Source organism: Rhineura floridana, chromosome 9, assembly GCF_030035675.1.
Source record: "Rhineura floridana isolate rRhiFlo1 chromosome 9, rRhiFlo1.hap2, whole genome shotgun sequence".
In the NCBI taxonomy this organism is placed as follows: Eukaryota; Metazoa; Chordata; class Lepidosauria; order Squamata; family Rhineuridae; genus Rhineura; species Rhineura floridana.
Window position 1 is genome coordinate 91,660,024 of NC_084488.1, and position 16,304 is coordinate 91,676,327.

Here is a 16,304-nt window from a genome sequence, read left to right on the forward strand (position 1 = left end):
AACATCTGGGTTTGGAGTACCCTCTGGAGCAGATTTTGAGGGTGCACAGGGAAATGAGAGGAAGGGAAAGTCCCATTGGGCAGTGTTAGATACAACCCCTGGGGGGCACCGCATTGGCTACCTCTACCTTGTGTGCACCATAGACTGGGCAAGACAAGGTGAAATAGTTTTGAAACAATATGTGACAGCAGAGTCCTGCCCAGCAGCTGCTTGATGCATGCCACTATGAATGTGCATGGCTCAGCAATTCCTAAGCACCTTCTTCGCCAAGCTGGCTTTGGCTTTGCTAAGAAAAGAGATGAGACCAGAAACTGAATATTATTCATGACTGTCACAGGCTTCAGAGAGAATGTGGCCAAAGGTGAAGCTGTTAGCCATCTAAAGACTAGCTCCAGTGAACCATCAACATGGTGCATTTCAGTGCTTGGGGAAGAAAGTGAATCCCCCACCCCAACAATGCATTCACCTCCACTTTAAGAAAGTACCTAATCACATATTCCCATATAGTTGGCTATTTAAGAAAAAGTCTCCTATGAGTTTTGAGCAGAGCTTGGAAAAGTTACTTTTTTTGAACTACAACTCTCATCAGCCCAATCCGGTGGCCATGCTGGCTGGGGCTGATGGGAGTTGTAGTTCAAAAAAAGTAACTTTTCCAAGCTCTGGTTTTGAGTCCATAAGGACCCAGATGAAAACAGAATGGGTCTTTTTTTTGCTTTTCATTTGCCTCTGCATTGCAGAGGCATTGGTATGCCTTACTGAAATGGAGCTACTTGTTTACTTTGTTTCACACGCCATTAACAACACTAATCTTGGTAGAATTTCATTTGCTTTCTGCTATCTCAGTGGAGTAGTTGATGACAATACAAGACTGAAAAGAAGTAATGTTTATAGAATATGCATGGTACGGTCATGTAAAAGAACTTTCAAAGTTTCTGCACTTCCTTCCTGAATAAACCTGAAAGGAGGCTGTAAAGAGAAGCCAAAGTGGCTTTTTTGCAAGCAACCAGACATGTTATAAATAAAGATGTTTTGGTTGACAAAGCTGATGATAGTTTTGACAAAATGGTAGAGGTATTAAGGAAACAATCTGTGATGGCTAAATATACTTTGCTTTGTATGGAAATTCCATCTTGCCTTTTAAAATTAAGCTTATTTGGATCCTACTTTTCTGACTCATATTAACTCTATGCAGACATCCACACAGTTTTTTTTGTTTATTAAATGTATAACCCGCCCTTGCTCCCAGAAGGAGACCGTCTGTATTTCAGCCAATATTGTAGGTAAACATAGAAAGAGGGTATGATGGTATAGCATTTGCATCTCAATATTGATGATGAATCAGTAAAACAATGGAATGTCGAGAATTGCCAGCTAACCAGGAGAATAAAATGACATCATTTTTTTTATATAAAAAACCCCCCTCTTTTTGGTGAAAGGTCACATAAGCCAGCAGCAGAATTTTTTCAGGTGGGGATGCTGGAATTATGTTCCACATTCTTAGGAAGCAAGTTGCTGAGCTGCCCTCCAGCACAGAATTTTCAATGTGAAGGACTTCAAGGTGCATGTGTATTGTTTCCTCCATAGTCCTCGTTACCATGATTCTGTTGAGTCAAGGAATATAGAAAGCTGTCTTACGGCAAGTAAATTCATTGGTCTATCTAGCTTACTATTGTTTGCTGACCAGCAGTGGCTCTCCAGGGTTTAGACAGGGGTCATTTTCAGCCTTACCTGGAGTTGCTAGGGATTGAAATTAAGGCCTTCTGCATGCAAGGCTTGTGCTCTGCTACTGATCTATAGCCCTTCCCCAAGGTGGTACAGCTGGTGTCAAAGCAGTATGACAGCTTGACCTTGGCAGCTATTGGGGTTGCACTTAAATCTCCATCTGTATCTCCTTCATGGAGCACTCAGATCCAAGCCCAGGCTTAGCCAAGAGCTCAAAGATCTTTTCTGGCTACTGGCTTGTTTCTGGGCTCATTTCAAAATTGGCAACTCTAGTTATGTCAGAAAATTGGTAATAGGAGATGATGTGTCTTAACATCCAGGAACAATAGCCAATGTGGGCTTTGTTCCAAATATCTGATCAAGTTTAAAGCCAAAGAGCTGATCCTGGCATTGCACAGTTTGCCTACAAATGCATTCACATGTACTGTTCTTAAAGCAAGTGTTAGTGAGTGCCAGAATTCTGTTAGCAGCAGGCTTATAAAGTGCTTTCCTGGGGGCTGTTAGAGATTATATCTGCACAAATAAATCATTCGAGAAGCCCTGTTCATAGGGATTATTTCTAGATCAAGGTGTATAGCCAGTAGTATTCTTCTACTGTATTTGACAAGAGTTAGGTCTTTCTTTGTGTTATGGTCACTTGAGAAAGGGTATGTGACAGCTGACTGGGACATTTTGGCAGTACTCGTGGCCTGACAATGACAAAGGATAGACAGAGATTTCCTGTAAGTTAAGAAAGGAAGGAAGTACTCAGCCTCTTGTTTATTAAAATGTATTTAAGAGGCTTCGACATGCCAAAATATTAATACATGTAAAATACATTTCAGTGGTGGCGTATCTGGAGCTACGGGCTGGGTTTTTGACGATGAATTGATATGAAGCACATTGGTGTGATTTTTGAGCATGTGGTGGTGGTGTGAGAACATTTTGGGCGGTATCTGTAGCCTCAAAGCATTCTGTTGATTTTTTTAAAGACTATTTCAGATGCTTACTGTGCTTATTAAAATAAGTTTGATCAGGAGATCAGTTCTTATTTCTGCCTCCTAAAATGATAATTAGGTCAAGTAACATAGCAGGACAGCTGCCCATGTCTTAGCTTGACTTTTTGTGTACTAAAGAAGTTTGGAGTTGTCGAATAGATTGCTGGACTGACTTCTATCAATGTTTTCATTATATGCCTCCATTACAGGAGAATGCCTTTTCCTCAAATGAAAAGCCAGTTACTGTTTTCATTGGTGCATGTTGTTGTTGTTATGTGCCTACAAGTCGATCACGACTTATGGCGACCCTATGACTCAGTGACCTCCAATAGTATCTGTCGTGAACCACCCTGTTCAGATCTTGTAAGTTCAGGTCTGTGCTTCCTTTATGGAATCAATCCATCTCTTGTTTGGCCTTCCTCTTTTTCTACTTCCTTCTGTTTTTCCAAGCATTATTGTCTTTTCTAGTTAATCATGTCTTCTCATTATGTGCCCAAAGTATGATAACCTCAGTTTCATCATTTTAGCTTCTAGTGATAGTTCTTGTTTAATCTGTTCTAACACCCAGTTATTTGCCTTTTTTGCAGTCCATGGTATGCACAAAGCTCTCCTCCAACACATTTCGAATGAGTTTATTTTTCTCTTACCCACTTTTTTCACTGTCCAACTTTCACATCAATACATAGAGATCGGAAATACCATGGTCTGAATGATCCTGACTTTAGTGCTCAGTGATACATCTTTGCATTTGAGGACCTTTCCTAGTTCTCTCATAGCTGCCCTCCCCAGTCCTAGCCTTCTTTAATTTCTTGACTATTGTCTCCCTTTTTGGTTAAGGACTGTGCCAGAGTATTGATAACCCTTGACAAGTTCAATGTCCTCATTGTCAACTTTAAAGTTACAAAACAATCTTCTCTGGTCATTACTTTAGTCTTGCCGTTCAGCTGTAATCCTGCTTTTGTGCTTTCCTCTTTAACTTTCATCAGCATTCGTTTCAAATCATTACTGCTTTCTGCTAGTAGTATGGTATTGTCTCCATATCTTAAATTATTGATATTTCTCCTTCCAATTTTCACACCTCCTTCATCTTGGTCCAATCCTGCTCTCTGTATGATATATTCTGCGTATAGATTAAACTAACAGGGTGATAAAATACATCCCTGTCTCACACTTTTTCAGATTGGAACCAATCAGTTTCTCCATATTCTGTCCTTACAGTAGCCTCTTGTCCAGAGTATAGGTTGCACCTCAGGACAATCAGATGCTGTGGCACCCCCATTTCATTTAAAGCATTCTATAGTTTTTAATGATCTACACAATCAAAGGCTTTGCTGTAATCTATAAAGCACAGGGTGATTTCCTTCTGAAATTCCTTGGTCTGTTCCATTATCCAACGTATGTTATCAATATGATCTCTGGTGGCTGTTCCCTTTCTAAATCCAGCTTGGACATCTGGCATTTTTTGCTCCATATATGGTAAGAGCCTTTGTTGTAGAATTTTGAGCATTACTTTACTTGCATAGGATATTAATAGTTTGATAATTACTGCATTCCCTGGGATCTCCTTTCTTTGGAATTGGGATGTATATGGAACGCTTCCAGTCTGTGGGCCATTGTTTAGTTTTCCATATTTGTTGACAAATTTTGTCAAACTTTGGACAGATTCAGTCTCAGTAACTTGTAAAAACTCTATTGGTATGCTATCTATTCCTGGTGATTTGTTTCTTCCAAGTATTTTAAGAGCAGCTTTCACCTCACATTCTAAAATTTCTGGTTCTTCATCATACGGCTCCTCTGTGAATGAATCTGTCATCCTTGCATCTCTTTTATACAGTTCTTCGGTGTATTGCTTCCATCTTCCTTTTATTTCATCTCGCTCAGTCAGTGTGTTCCCCAGTTAATTATTCAACATCCCTAGTCTTGGTTTAAATTTCCCTTTAATTTCTCTAATCTTTTGGAATAGGCTCTTGTTCTACCCTTTTTGTTGTCCTCTTCTGTTTCTATACAATAACTATTGTAATAGTTTTCTTTGTCCCTACGTACTAGTCGTTGTAGAGTTGCATTTAGGGTTCTGACGGTGTTTCTATCTCCTTTTGCTTTTGCTTTCTTTCTTTCTTTAACAATTTTAAGAGTTTCTTCAGTCATCCATTGAGGTCTTTCTCTCTTTTTAACTAGAGGTATTGTCTTTTTGCATTCTTCCCTGATAATGTCTCTGACTTCATTCCATAGTTCTTCTGGTTCTCTGTCAACTAAGTTTAAAGCCTCAAATCTGTTCGTTATTTGATTTTTATATCCTTCTGGGATGTTATTTCAATTGTATTTTGGCATTATGATTCATTTGTTTTTCTTCTTTAGCTTTACTCTGATTTTTGATATGACCAGTTCATGATCTGTACCGCAGTCTGCTCCTGGTCTTGTTTTTGCAGAAAGTATGGAACTTCTCCATTTTCTGCTACCAATTATATAATCAATTTGATTCCTATATTGAGCATTTGGTGATGTCCACATGTACAGTTATCTTTTTGGTTGCTCAAAAATGTGTTTGCAAGAAACAGATTATTGGCTTCACAGAATTCAATAAGTCTTTATCTTGCTTCATTTCTATCTCCTTAGCCACATTTCCCCACAATTCCTAGTTCTTCTCTGTTCCCTACTTTTGCATTTCAGTCCCCCATGATTATGAGCACATCTTGTTTTGGTGTGTGATCAGTTTCTTCCTGTGCTTTTGCATTAAATCTCTCCAATTTATAGTTATAACTGAAACTTAGTGGGATGACTCCCAAGACTGGAGTACAGCAATTGAAGTATATAACTTGTTCAAATAGAACAGAAGAAATAAAAAGGGAGGTGGAGTTGCACTATATGTTAAAATATATATCCCTGCACAGAAATACAGGAAGATGAGCTTGGTAGCTCCACTGAGGGTATCTGGATTAAAATTAATGCGGCAAATAATAAAAGGAATGTGGTACTTGGAGCTTACTACTGACCACCCAGTCAAGGAGAACACAAGAATGTAACTTTTGAAAAGAAATTGCCAATGTTTCGAGGAGGCATGATGTAGTAGTAATGGGGGACTTCAATTATCCCGATATCTGTTGGGAGACAAATTCTGCCAAACGCGGCCCCTCCAAGAAATTTCTGACTTGTGTTGGAGATAACTTCCTCCTACAGAAAGTGGCGGAAGCAACCAGAGGATCAGCTATCCTGGACTTGATTCTAACCAATAGAGATGATTTGGTGGATGAAGTGGCAGTTACGGGAACTCTGGGGGACAGTGACCACACCATACTTGAATTCTTGATTTTAACAGAAGCAAAAGCTGAGAGTAGCCATACGCACACCCTGGACTTCAGGAAAGCTGGTTTTAATAAACTCAGAACAATTGTAAGTAAGGTTCCATGGCAAGCCACCCTAATGAGAAAAGGAGTCCAAGATGGGTGGGAGTTTCTAAACAAGGAAACTCTAAAAGCGCAATGGCGAGCAATTCCAACAAGGAAAGAGGGGGAAAACAGCAGAAGAAGCCAATGTGGCTTCAGAAAAAGCTTAGAGATGACCTGAAAACAAAAAAGGAACATACAGGAAGTGAAAGGAAGGCCAGGCCACAAAAGAAGAGTACAGGCACAGGTATCACAGAATTGCAGAAATGGCATCAGGAAGGCTAAAGCTAAGAATGAGTTTAGATTAGCGAGATATGCTAAAAGCAACAAAAAAGCTTTCTTCAGGTATGTCCATAGTAAAAGACAGAGAAAAGAAATGGTGGTACAGCTACTCAATGAGGATGCCAAAATGATAACAGATGACAAAGAAAAGGCAGAAGTGCTCAATTGCTACTTTGGCTCAGTCTTCTCCCAAAAAAGGGTCTCTCACCCTCCCAGGAAACATGAAATGGAAGGGGCAGGATTGGAACTTGAGATTGATAGACAAATGGTCAAGGAATACCTAATCACTTTGAACGAGTTCAAATCGGCAGGGCCCGATAAACTGCATCCTAGAGTATTGAAGGAACTGGCTGAAGAACTCTCAGAACCGCTCTCTATTATCTTTGTGAAATCATGGAGGACTGGTGAAGTGCCGGATGACTGGATGTTATCCCTATCTTCAAAAAGGGCAAAAAGGAGGAACTGGGGAACTGCAGACCAGTCATCCTAACATCAATCCCTGGAAAAATTCTGGAGCAGATTATAAAGCAATCAATCTGTAAGCACCTTGAAAACAATGCAGTGATTACTAGGAGCCAACATGGATTTATGAAGAACAAATCTTGCCTAACTAATCTTATCTCATTTTTTGATCGGGTAACCTCCCTGGCAGACTGTGGGAATGCTGTGGATGTTATATACCTTGACTTCAACAAAGCTTTTGACAAAGTGCCCCATCATATTCTGATTAGCAAGCTAGCTAAATGTGGGCTAGATGGAACAACTATTAGATGGATCCACAGTTGGCTTCAGAATCGTACTCAAGGAGTGCTTATCAATGGTTCCTTCTCAAACTGGACAGAAATAACAAGTGGGATACCACAGGGCTTGGTCCTAGGCCCAGTGCTCTTCAACATTTTTATTAACGACTTGGATGAGGAGGTACAGAGCATGCTTATCAAATTTTCATATGATACAAAATTGGGGGGCACAGCTAATACCGTGGAAAACAGAAACAAAATTCAAAGGGACCTTGATAGGCTGGAGCATTGGGCTGAAAACAGCAGAATGAAATTCAACAGGGATAAATGCAAAGTTCTACACTTAGGAACAGAAACCAAATGCACAGTTATAAGATGGGGGATACTTGGCTCAGCAATACGACATGTGAGAAGGATCTTGGAATTGTCATTGGTCACAAGCTGAATATGAGCCAACAGTGCAATGTGGCTGCAAAAAAGGCAAATGCTATATTAGTCTGCCTTAACAGAAGTATAGTTTCCAAATCATGTGAAGTATTAGTTCCTCTCTGTTCAGCACTGGTTAGGCCTCATCTTGAGTACTACATCCAGTTCTGGTCTCCGCACTTCAAGAAGGATGCAGACAAACTGGAACAGGTTCAGAGGAGGGCAGCAAGGATGATCAGAGGACTGGAAACCAAGCCCTATGAGGAGAGACTGAAAGAACTGGGCATGTTTAAAAGAGAAGACTGAGGGGAGATATGATAGCACTCTTCAAGTCATGAAAGGTTGTCCCACAGAGGAGGGCCGGGATCTCTTCTCGATCGTCCCAGAGTGTAGGACACAGAATAATGGGCTCAAGTTGCAGGAAGCCAGATTTTGACTGGACATCAGGAAAAACTTCCTAACTGTTAGAGCCATACGACAATGGAACCAATTACCTAGAGAGGTAGTGGGCTCTCCGACACTGGAGGCATTCAGGAGGCAGCTGGACAGCCATCTGTTGGGAATGCTTTGATTTGGATTCCTGCATTGAGCAGGGGGTTGGACTTGATGGCCTTATAGGTCCCTTCCAACTCTACTATTGTATGATTCCGTGAATTCCTCTTCTTCTACATTTGCCATTGGAGTGTAGACTTGGATGATAGTTATGTTAATAGGTTTCCCATTAAATCTCATTGATATAATTCTCTCAGACCTTGCATTATAGCTCTTAATTGTTTTTGCTTCATCACTTCTCACTATTAAAGCAACCCCATTTCTTCTTAATTTCTCATTTCCTGCATAAAATATTTTGTATTTGCCTGATTGAAAATGTCCCATTTCCAACCATTTCAATTCACTCATGCCAAGTATTGTAATGTTTATATGTTTTGTTTCTTGCTTGATGATTTCTAACTTTCCCTGGTTCATGCTTCTCACATTCCATGTTCCTATTGTGTGCATCATACAACTCAGGACTTTCCTTTTGCATCTGTGCACATCAGCCTCTGGGCTTCCTTTCGACTTTGACCCAGCTGCGTCATTAGTCACAGCGCCACTCATATTTTTCCGTTGTTCTTGTTAGAGTAAACAAATATTGCATGGTCACTTTAAGGGATATTTGGGGAATATCCCATGTACCCATTAATGTAACTTCCTAATGGGTGGGGTTTAGTTACCTGACTTCCTTCTCCTTTGTCCTGGGGGATTTTTGAATATTCTCCCTTACTTGCTGATCTTCTACCTTTGAGAGAGGCCCCATGGCAAGATGCTCTCTCTCTGAGAGCATCCATTACCAAACACCAAGATGGACTGAGAGTCCTATATTTTCTTTCTTCTAAGCTAAAGCCTATGTTCTTCTAAACATATTAGGTCATGAGTACACATTCTTTTTCTTTTACCTAAAGGATTGTGTCTGTTGTTATTTATATAGAGAAAGGTGGGCTGGTTTACATTCTCATTCCGCTGCTTGTATTTTTACAACTCTGCTAAGAAATAGGACCAACTTAATTAGTTCCTATTTCTGTGTGTGTATTTTTATAATACCGAACAGTTCTTCCCCAGTGAGTGCCTTCTTACCTGGGGGTTTCATCTCCCAGCACTATCTCGTGTTGCATTTTGGATACTCTGTTCATAGGGTTTTCATAGAAGAAGTATTTAGTGGTGGTTTACCATTGCTTTCCTCTGAGTTTGGATGCATCTTAGTCTGGTGTCTCCCCTTTGACCATTCCTTCTTGGGTGCAAATCTATACTCCTGATAGCATTGCTCTCAGCGTCTTCAACACTCTCAAACCCCCTCACCATGTTAAGGTGTGCATCCTAATGGGGGGGGGGTTTGGTGCATGTTAACAGAGCTTAAAATATCCTCAAAGAAGCTAGATGTGTATATTTCAGAACCATTCAAAATCACATTGCCATTTTATATGATTTGCTGTATTTATTCATTCATTCATTCTTACCTATGTGACAGTGACAATAAAACACACATTTCTCTCCTGTTTACTTCTTCCTCCTTTTGTTCCTGGCTTTCTCTTGCACTTTATCAAATCTTCTAATGTTGTGTTCTGTGCAGTGCTTGGGTGCTATGCTAATTTATCCAGATACAGTTTTTGTTTCCAGTGGTTCAGGAAATATCTTTGACTTCATAAAGTGGAAATGTAACATAAATAATTGGCAAGGCAGTGTGGATGGCAACCTGACACTTTCCTTTTCTTTCACTATATAATTAAACCTCAGTTATCGACATATGTCTCCTTTCATAATAATACAGGATGTATGTCATTTTTCATTATTTTAAGGGCAAGTATTTTTTCAAAATATTTTTTATTTTAGTGGTTCATTATCTAGGATACACGGTATCTAACAGTTCATACAAGGACAAATTAAAGTATTGTGTTTCTTCAGTCCCACTGAAGAATGAAGATAGCAGGACTCACTTCTGAGTAAAAATGCATAGGATGGATGTGTTGGCCTTCAATCCTATACTAATTTTCCTGGGAGTAAGCCCCATTGAACAAAATGAGACTTACTTCCAAATAAACATGTATAGGATTGCATTGCTAGGCTTCATTACTATTTTAACAGCATTTCTGCACCAGTGGCTTACTATTGAAGTAATGTGTATTTAGCATTTAGCTCTCTCACCTACAGCATTTTATGGATTGATTTTTACAATTTATCAGCCACCTTTCCAACCAAAAAGGTTGCTCAGCATGGCTCAATGCACCTTATAAGAGACACGATCTAAACAATTGCAGAAATGGATGGATGCTATTGGTCACCTTTGTTTCCTGCTTCTCCTCTCCTCACCATGCTTTCTATCATGTAATTCTTTATAGACTTGGGTAGCTCCTCCTCCTCTGTTTTCATCTGTTCACTTTCCTTTTTTAATTCAAGGCCCACTGTATGCAGATTTTCACCAAACTCCATTAAGGTCCCGTAACCTGCATTTCCAATGCCCTCCTCTCTATCCCTTAAAACCTCCCCCCCCAAAAGAAACACACCTTTCCTGTTTAGTGTAGATTCCCTCCCACATTCTGTAAAGTTGATGACTTGCAGCTGAATCTGTAAGCTGTTTGATCGTTCTTTCATTCACGCATGGAAGGTATCATTTTTGTTGATGAGTCCTCAAGTGATCAACATGAATGTGTGAATTAGTCTGGTGAGCTCCACTTCCATCTTATTTGATGGTGCATTTTTTCTTGCTTGCCTGCTTGCTTGTTGTGTAATCATATTTCTGGGCAAAAGTTTCCCTAGCAATTACATGGTCATTTGCAGGCTGTTACATATTGTAGGTCCCAGCCAGAGGAGTCCTCGCTGGAGAAAGACCTGGAGGCTCTGATTCTGAGGGTGAGGGCCCAAGGTCCTATGACGAGGTCCAGGATGGGCCATATGCACCTGGGGCAAATTTGGCCTTTGACATCAAGGCTGAACAGTCCCCGAGCCCAAGGGACAGGTGTCACCTCTGACACCAGATGAAGACCTAGTCCATCCAGAGGAGTGCCCGACCCCTCAGGAGTAAAGGTCCGACTTCAGGTTATCCATGGGAGTCAGCTGAGGTTTGGGGTGTGGTTCAACAGCTCGAGCATAAAAACCCCAGTGCTAGGCTGGAAGGGCTGCTAGAGGAACATCTGTAATCCAGCTCTGTACCTGATCCATCTATAGATTGCCTGTGGATCCTGGACTGGGCTCTTACCTTGCCCCTTGCCTGCTTTGCTTACAGCCTGCTTGGCTTCTCTGACTCTGATTCTTGCCTGGCCCCCTTGATTTTGAGGTAGAGTCTGGCCTCTGACTTCAGATTGACCCTGGATACTGCCCTTGTGCTGCCCTCAGTTGTGTTTGTGCTGGGGAGTCTTTTGCCTCCAAAGAGAACCCAGTGAGAACAGGATGTATATCCACACTGGGGTGCAACCATCAGCTCCCTTCAGCCCCAGCTAGTGTGACCAGTCATTAGGGATTATGAGAGTTGTAGTCTAACAACACTGGAGGGCACTTTGTTGGCTACCTCTGCCGTGGGCCAAAACAGCTAAAAAATAATCTATGCCATTCTATCTCAAGGCAACCAATTTCCCCCATCAATTAATAACATTGATTGTTTATCAGTCTAAATTAAATACCACAGCCATTGTTTTCATAGACTTATAGGAGTAAATATTAGAAGCCATCCTATAAATACAAAATATTTCAGCAAAATTGGCCCCTAAAAAGAAGAAACCATCAGATGCTTACCTAATTCTCAAGTGGAAAGACACAAATATACAAATATGCAGGAACTGATCAAAGCTCTGGCTCTACCTGGCCTTCACATTTGAATGGATGTTCTTCTCAAAAATAGGTTGAGAGTTCCTTCTCATGTGGGACTAGAGTGCTTCAGGTATCATGCCTGAGAACTTTGCTCCACTTCTGCGTGTTCTTTCCCCATGTTTCCATGCCGTTAGATATACCATGTGTGGGTACTAGAGCAGGAGTGGGGAACCTGGTGCCCTCCAGATGTTGTAGGACTCCAACTCTCCAACAAGCCCAGCCAGGATGGCCAATGGTCAGGGATGATGGGAGCTGCAATCCAAGAACGTCTGAAAGGCCATAGGATCCCCACCCCTGTACTGGAGAAATCCCTTTTGATTGTATGTCCAGAATGTGGAACAGATTCTTAGGAGAAGTAATCCTTGCTTTATATAGCTACTCACTTTTTCAATAAGCAGCAAAAAATTTTTTTTATTTCTGTGGGCTTTTCTGGGATACTGCCTTTAATAAGAAATCAATTGCTATGGCTGCTTTTTTTGCAGTGTATTAAATCTACTTTTAGAGGATTTAGGGAGCAATCCTAACCCTTGATCTGTGCAACTGGAGGGGGTTACAATTGGGCAGAGATGTCCCTCAGCCTGCTCTCCCTGACAGCAAAGGGCTCCACCACTGTGAAACCCTATCTGTGCCTGCAGAAGGCATGGACTTTGGGGAGCTACTCCTGCTACTGTTCCCATTACTAGAAGCCAGTGCAAGACCCCAAAATGGGGCTTTTGGGGAGCAAGGCAGAGCTGGACCAGGTAAGGATCCAATGGAACCTAAGCTGACCCATTGCCAGGTGAAGGTCATGATCTGGTGTCCTCTGCTGTGTCAGCTTGGAGCTCACACAGCGCAACAAGATGCCAAACCTCTCCCTCTCCCCTTCCACTATTATTTATAAACTGCCTTGATTATTACTATAGAAGGGCAAGATAGAAATACTAGAAAATCAATCCATAAGTTCCCCAGAACAAATAAATGCTCCCCTTTAGTTCTTTGGGTGACTTGTGGGATGATGGATTTGCATGTTACTTTTTGCATTTAGGTGTTTGTTTTTTTCATTTAAGTTAACTTGCAAATTTATTGCCAAAGCTGTTTAAAGAGAAGGGTATTGAGTTTGTCTCAGATTCTGAAATGACATCTTTATAATAATTGCACATACAATTTTTTATTTATTTATCCTGGAACAAAAAAATGGTGCAAATGTTGACTATTTTGTAAGTTGAGAATGAAATATAATGAGAACTACTTAGTTCCCTTTTTCTGCTGAATCTATGATGATATTTGTCTTGCCTTGGTAGATTTTTTTTTTAATAAACTGAAACATAATACAGGAAGCATAACATGCATTAATTCCATGAAAAACAAGATGTAAGAGCTTCCAGTTCATTTGCTTTTCCTAAACTCAATGAAGCTTTTCTTCAAGAACTCTATGCTGATGGAAATCAAACTTGATTAATTGTATCTGTCTATAGCTGTTGGATTGCAGCTAGAAGACCATGGGTGACTATGGAAAATATCATTAGAGGTAAACTTACTTTTACTGTAATTGTTCACAGTTAAATTAACAGAGATCTGATGTGCTCATTTTTCAAAGGGTGAACCAGGTTTCATAGGTCCACAGGGAGAACCCGGATTACCAGGATTGCCAGGAACAAAGGTATGTTTTACATTTCCCCTCTTATTGTGTGTAGTTTACATCATATCAGATTAATTCAAAACCTTAATCCTTATCCTAGGCCAAAGCACATTCACCCACCAACTGTTAAAAGTCAAATTGGAGTGATATGTACAGGCTGGAGCATGAGGAAAGAAGGGAATCAGGGCCACTGTTGGCTCTGCTGAGAAGCCGGCCTCTTCAGGCCTCCTCCCACCCTTAGCTCACCTGGCATCAATCCTTGCATCAGGATAAAGCAGAGGGAGGAGAAGGGACGCAGAGCCACTCCATCAGCTCAGCTGACAGACCAGCAAATTTTAGCTCCTCCTCTCCTCCCAATCCCTTTTCCTGTTGTGCAGTGTGTGTTTCAGTAAGCTTTTTCAGGGGTCCAGATTGTTGCTGGAGGCAGGGCCGGCCCTAGCACCCACATGCATGCCCAACCTACCTACCTACCTACCTACCAGGCAGGGGGGCGGGTGAGCGAATGAGCTGGGGAGCGGGGGAAGAGCGAGTGAGCGGGGCAAGCCAGCGGGTGCAGGCAGACAGCTCCCTCCCTGTGATCTGCAGCAGGAAGGGGAGCACTACTCCCCCACCATAATAAGGGCGAGCAAGCGGAGGGCGGGGGAAGGCCGAGCAAGCAAGCAGGCAGGGAGAGGGAGAGCGGGCGAGAGGGAGGGGGCAAGCAGGCACGGACGGGCCCGCAAGCAGGCGGGTAGCTCCCTCCCTGCGATCTGGGGAGCACTACTCCCCCACCATAACAAGGGGCCTTTCAGGGGGCCCTGTGGGCCATGGGCCACCCTTTGGAGCCGGCCCTGGCTGGAGGCATAAGTGACCTCAGCACCAAGGAGTGCCTTTTAATAGCTGTGGGCCTCATGGATTGAGGATGAATTCATTTTAGGACCTGAACAGGCAGGCTTTAGAAAATCTAGATCCACCCTAGACCATTGCATCCTCCTAAGCCACCTTGCCGAAAAATATACCAGTTCCTTAGGTAACGGTCTATACGTGGCCTTCATTGACCTCCAAGCGGCCTTTGACTCAATCCCTAGAGATAGGCTATGGGCAAAACTTATGCAAACATCCATTGATAAAAGACTCCTATGTCTCATCTTTCAACTTCACCAGCCTTCTACTTTTCGTGTGCGGTGTAGAACTGATGGTTCCATGACCAATCCCATTCCAGTCACCAGGGGGGTAAGACAGGGATGTATACTGGCACCCACACTTTTCAATCTGTATTTAAATGATCTCAGTTCATACTGCCAATCCGCTAACTTTCATCCTCCTAAAATAGCAGACCAGCCTTGCCTCCTACTCCTGTATGCCAATGATACGGCTTTACTGTCGTTATCTAAAATTGGCCTCAGAAGGCTCCTTCATACATACATGGCCTACTGTGATTTAAGCCTCTTGACCATCAATTTCTCAAAAACTAAGATCTTGACCTTCTCCCCGCGGCTAGCTACACCAGTATGGAGAATAAATGGTCAGAGGATTTCCCAGGTTTGGGAATATAAATACCTGGGGATTATGTTTCACTCCTCACTCTCTTGGACCTCCCATATTCACTCCTCCGTTGCTTTGGCCAGGATCACGGCCAAAGCGCTTCTTCAATATTTTTTTTCCAAAGGCGGCCAATTTGTCCCCGCAGCTTCCAGAGTTTTTGCAGCCAAGATCATTCCCCAACTCCTGTATGGAAGCCCAATATGGGTTTTGAACCTCTGTCCCAAAATTGAGGCTATCCAATCCAACTTCCTCCGCTCCATCCTTGGTGTCCCCCATTGCATTCCCAATGCTGTCCTAAGACTCGAAGCTGGGCTGTCCTCCTTAGAATCCCTTGCCTGGTCCCGAACACTGTGTTTCTGGGCCAAGTTGGCCTCTCCCAACCCGACGGGATACCTCTCTGCCATCCAGTACGACTGCTTTAACACCTCTTGGGCTAAAGCGGTGCAGCTCAAATTCTCTTCCCTTGGCCTCTCACTGGAGTCCTTAACTTCTCCCGATCCTTGTTCAACTAAAGCGACCATTAATAGGCGAATAAAGGATATAGACCTACAGCAGAACACAGCTAACGCCGCCACAACTTGTTCCCCCACTTATTCTGGTCTGAGGTTCTTTTCCCCTTTTCCTGTCCCGTACCTTGAATTTCTTGACCTCCCGCATTACAGACTAGTCTTCACCAGGGCTAGGCTTAACTGTTTAACGTCAGCCCTTCTTGAAGGCCGCTTTTGGGGCACTCCGTATGCCATTCGCCTTTGTTCCTGTCATCTCAACGAAATTGAATCCCTTTCACACGTGCTCTTTACCTGCCCCTTCTATTCTATCCCACGTGGTAAGCTTCTAAACCCTCTGATTGCAAATCTCCCATCAAACAGAACAATCCCTGACCAATTGCAATTTCTCCTAAGTGGCACGGTCAAATCCACATCGTTCGGGGTCGCCAAATTTCTCCACCTGGCTCAATCCCTACGATGTGAAAATATTACAAACTCCACGTGATGACAGATGCATTTCCTGCATAACATGCCACTTCAATTTTATATGTCTGTATTTTTAATTTTTTAGTCTCTAATATTTTATGTATAACGGGTCTCTGACCGCACAATAAATTTGATTTGACTAGCTGTGGTGATTCATCAGCTACAGCCATTCCTGGACAGGGATAGACTACAAACCTACTCTTTCAGGGGAAGTGCAACCCTGTCCACAACAGGCTCCCTGGATCTGGGAACCACCAATCCTCAGAACCCACCAACCCTCTCCATCTTGCTGGAATTCAGTTTCCCTGTAGCTCTGCCGCGCT

General features: G+C 42.2%; 1 protein-coding gene across 1 annotated transcript in view; it reads left to right on the plus strand.

Moving 5' to 3' along the window:
• LOC133364551 (collagen alpha-1(XXV) chain-like) overlaps window positions 1-16,304 on the plus strand; it is a 234,213-nt gene that overhangs the window by 155,274 nt on the left and 62,635 nt on the right. The window contains exon 17 of the mRNA XM_061585422.1: window positions 13,442-13,504. Coding sequence (XP_061441406.1) covers window positions 13,442-13,504 — 63 coding nt within the window. The remainder of the gene's footprint in view (window positions 1-13,441; window positions 13,505-16,304) is intronic.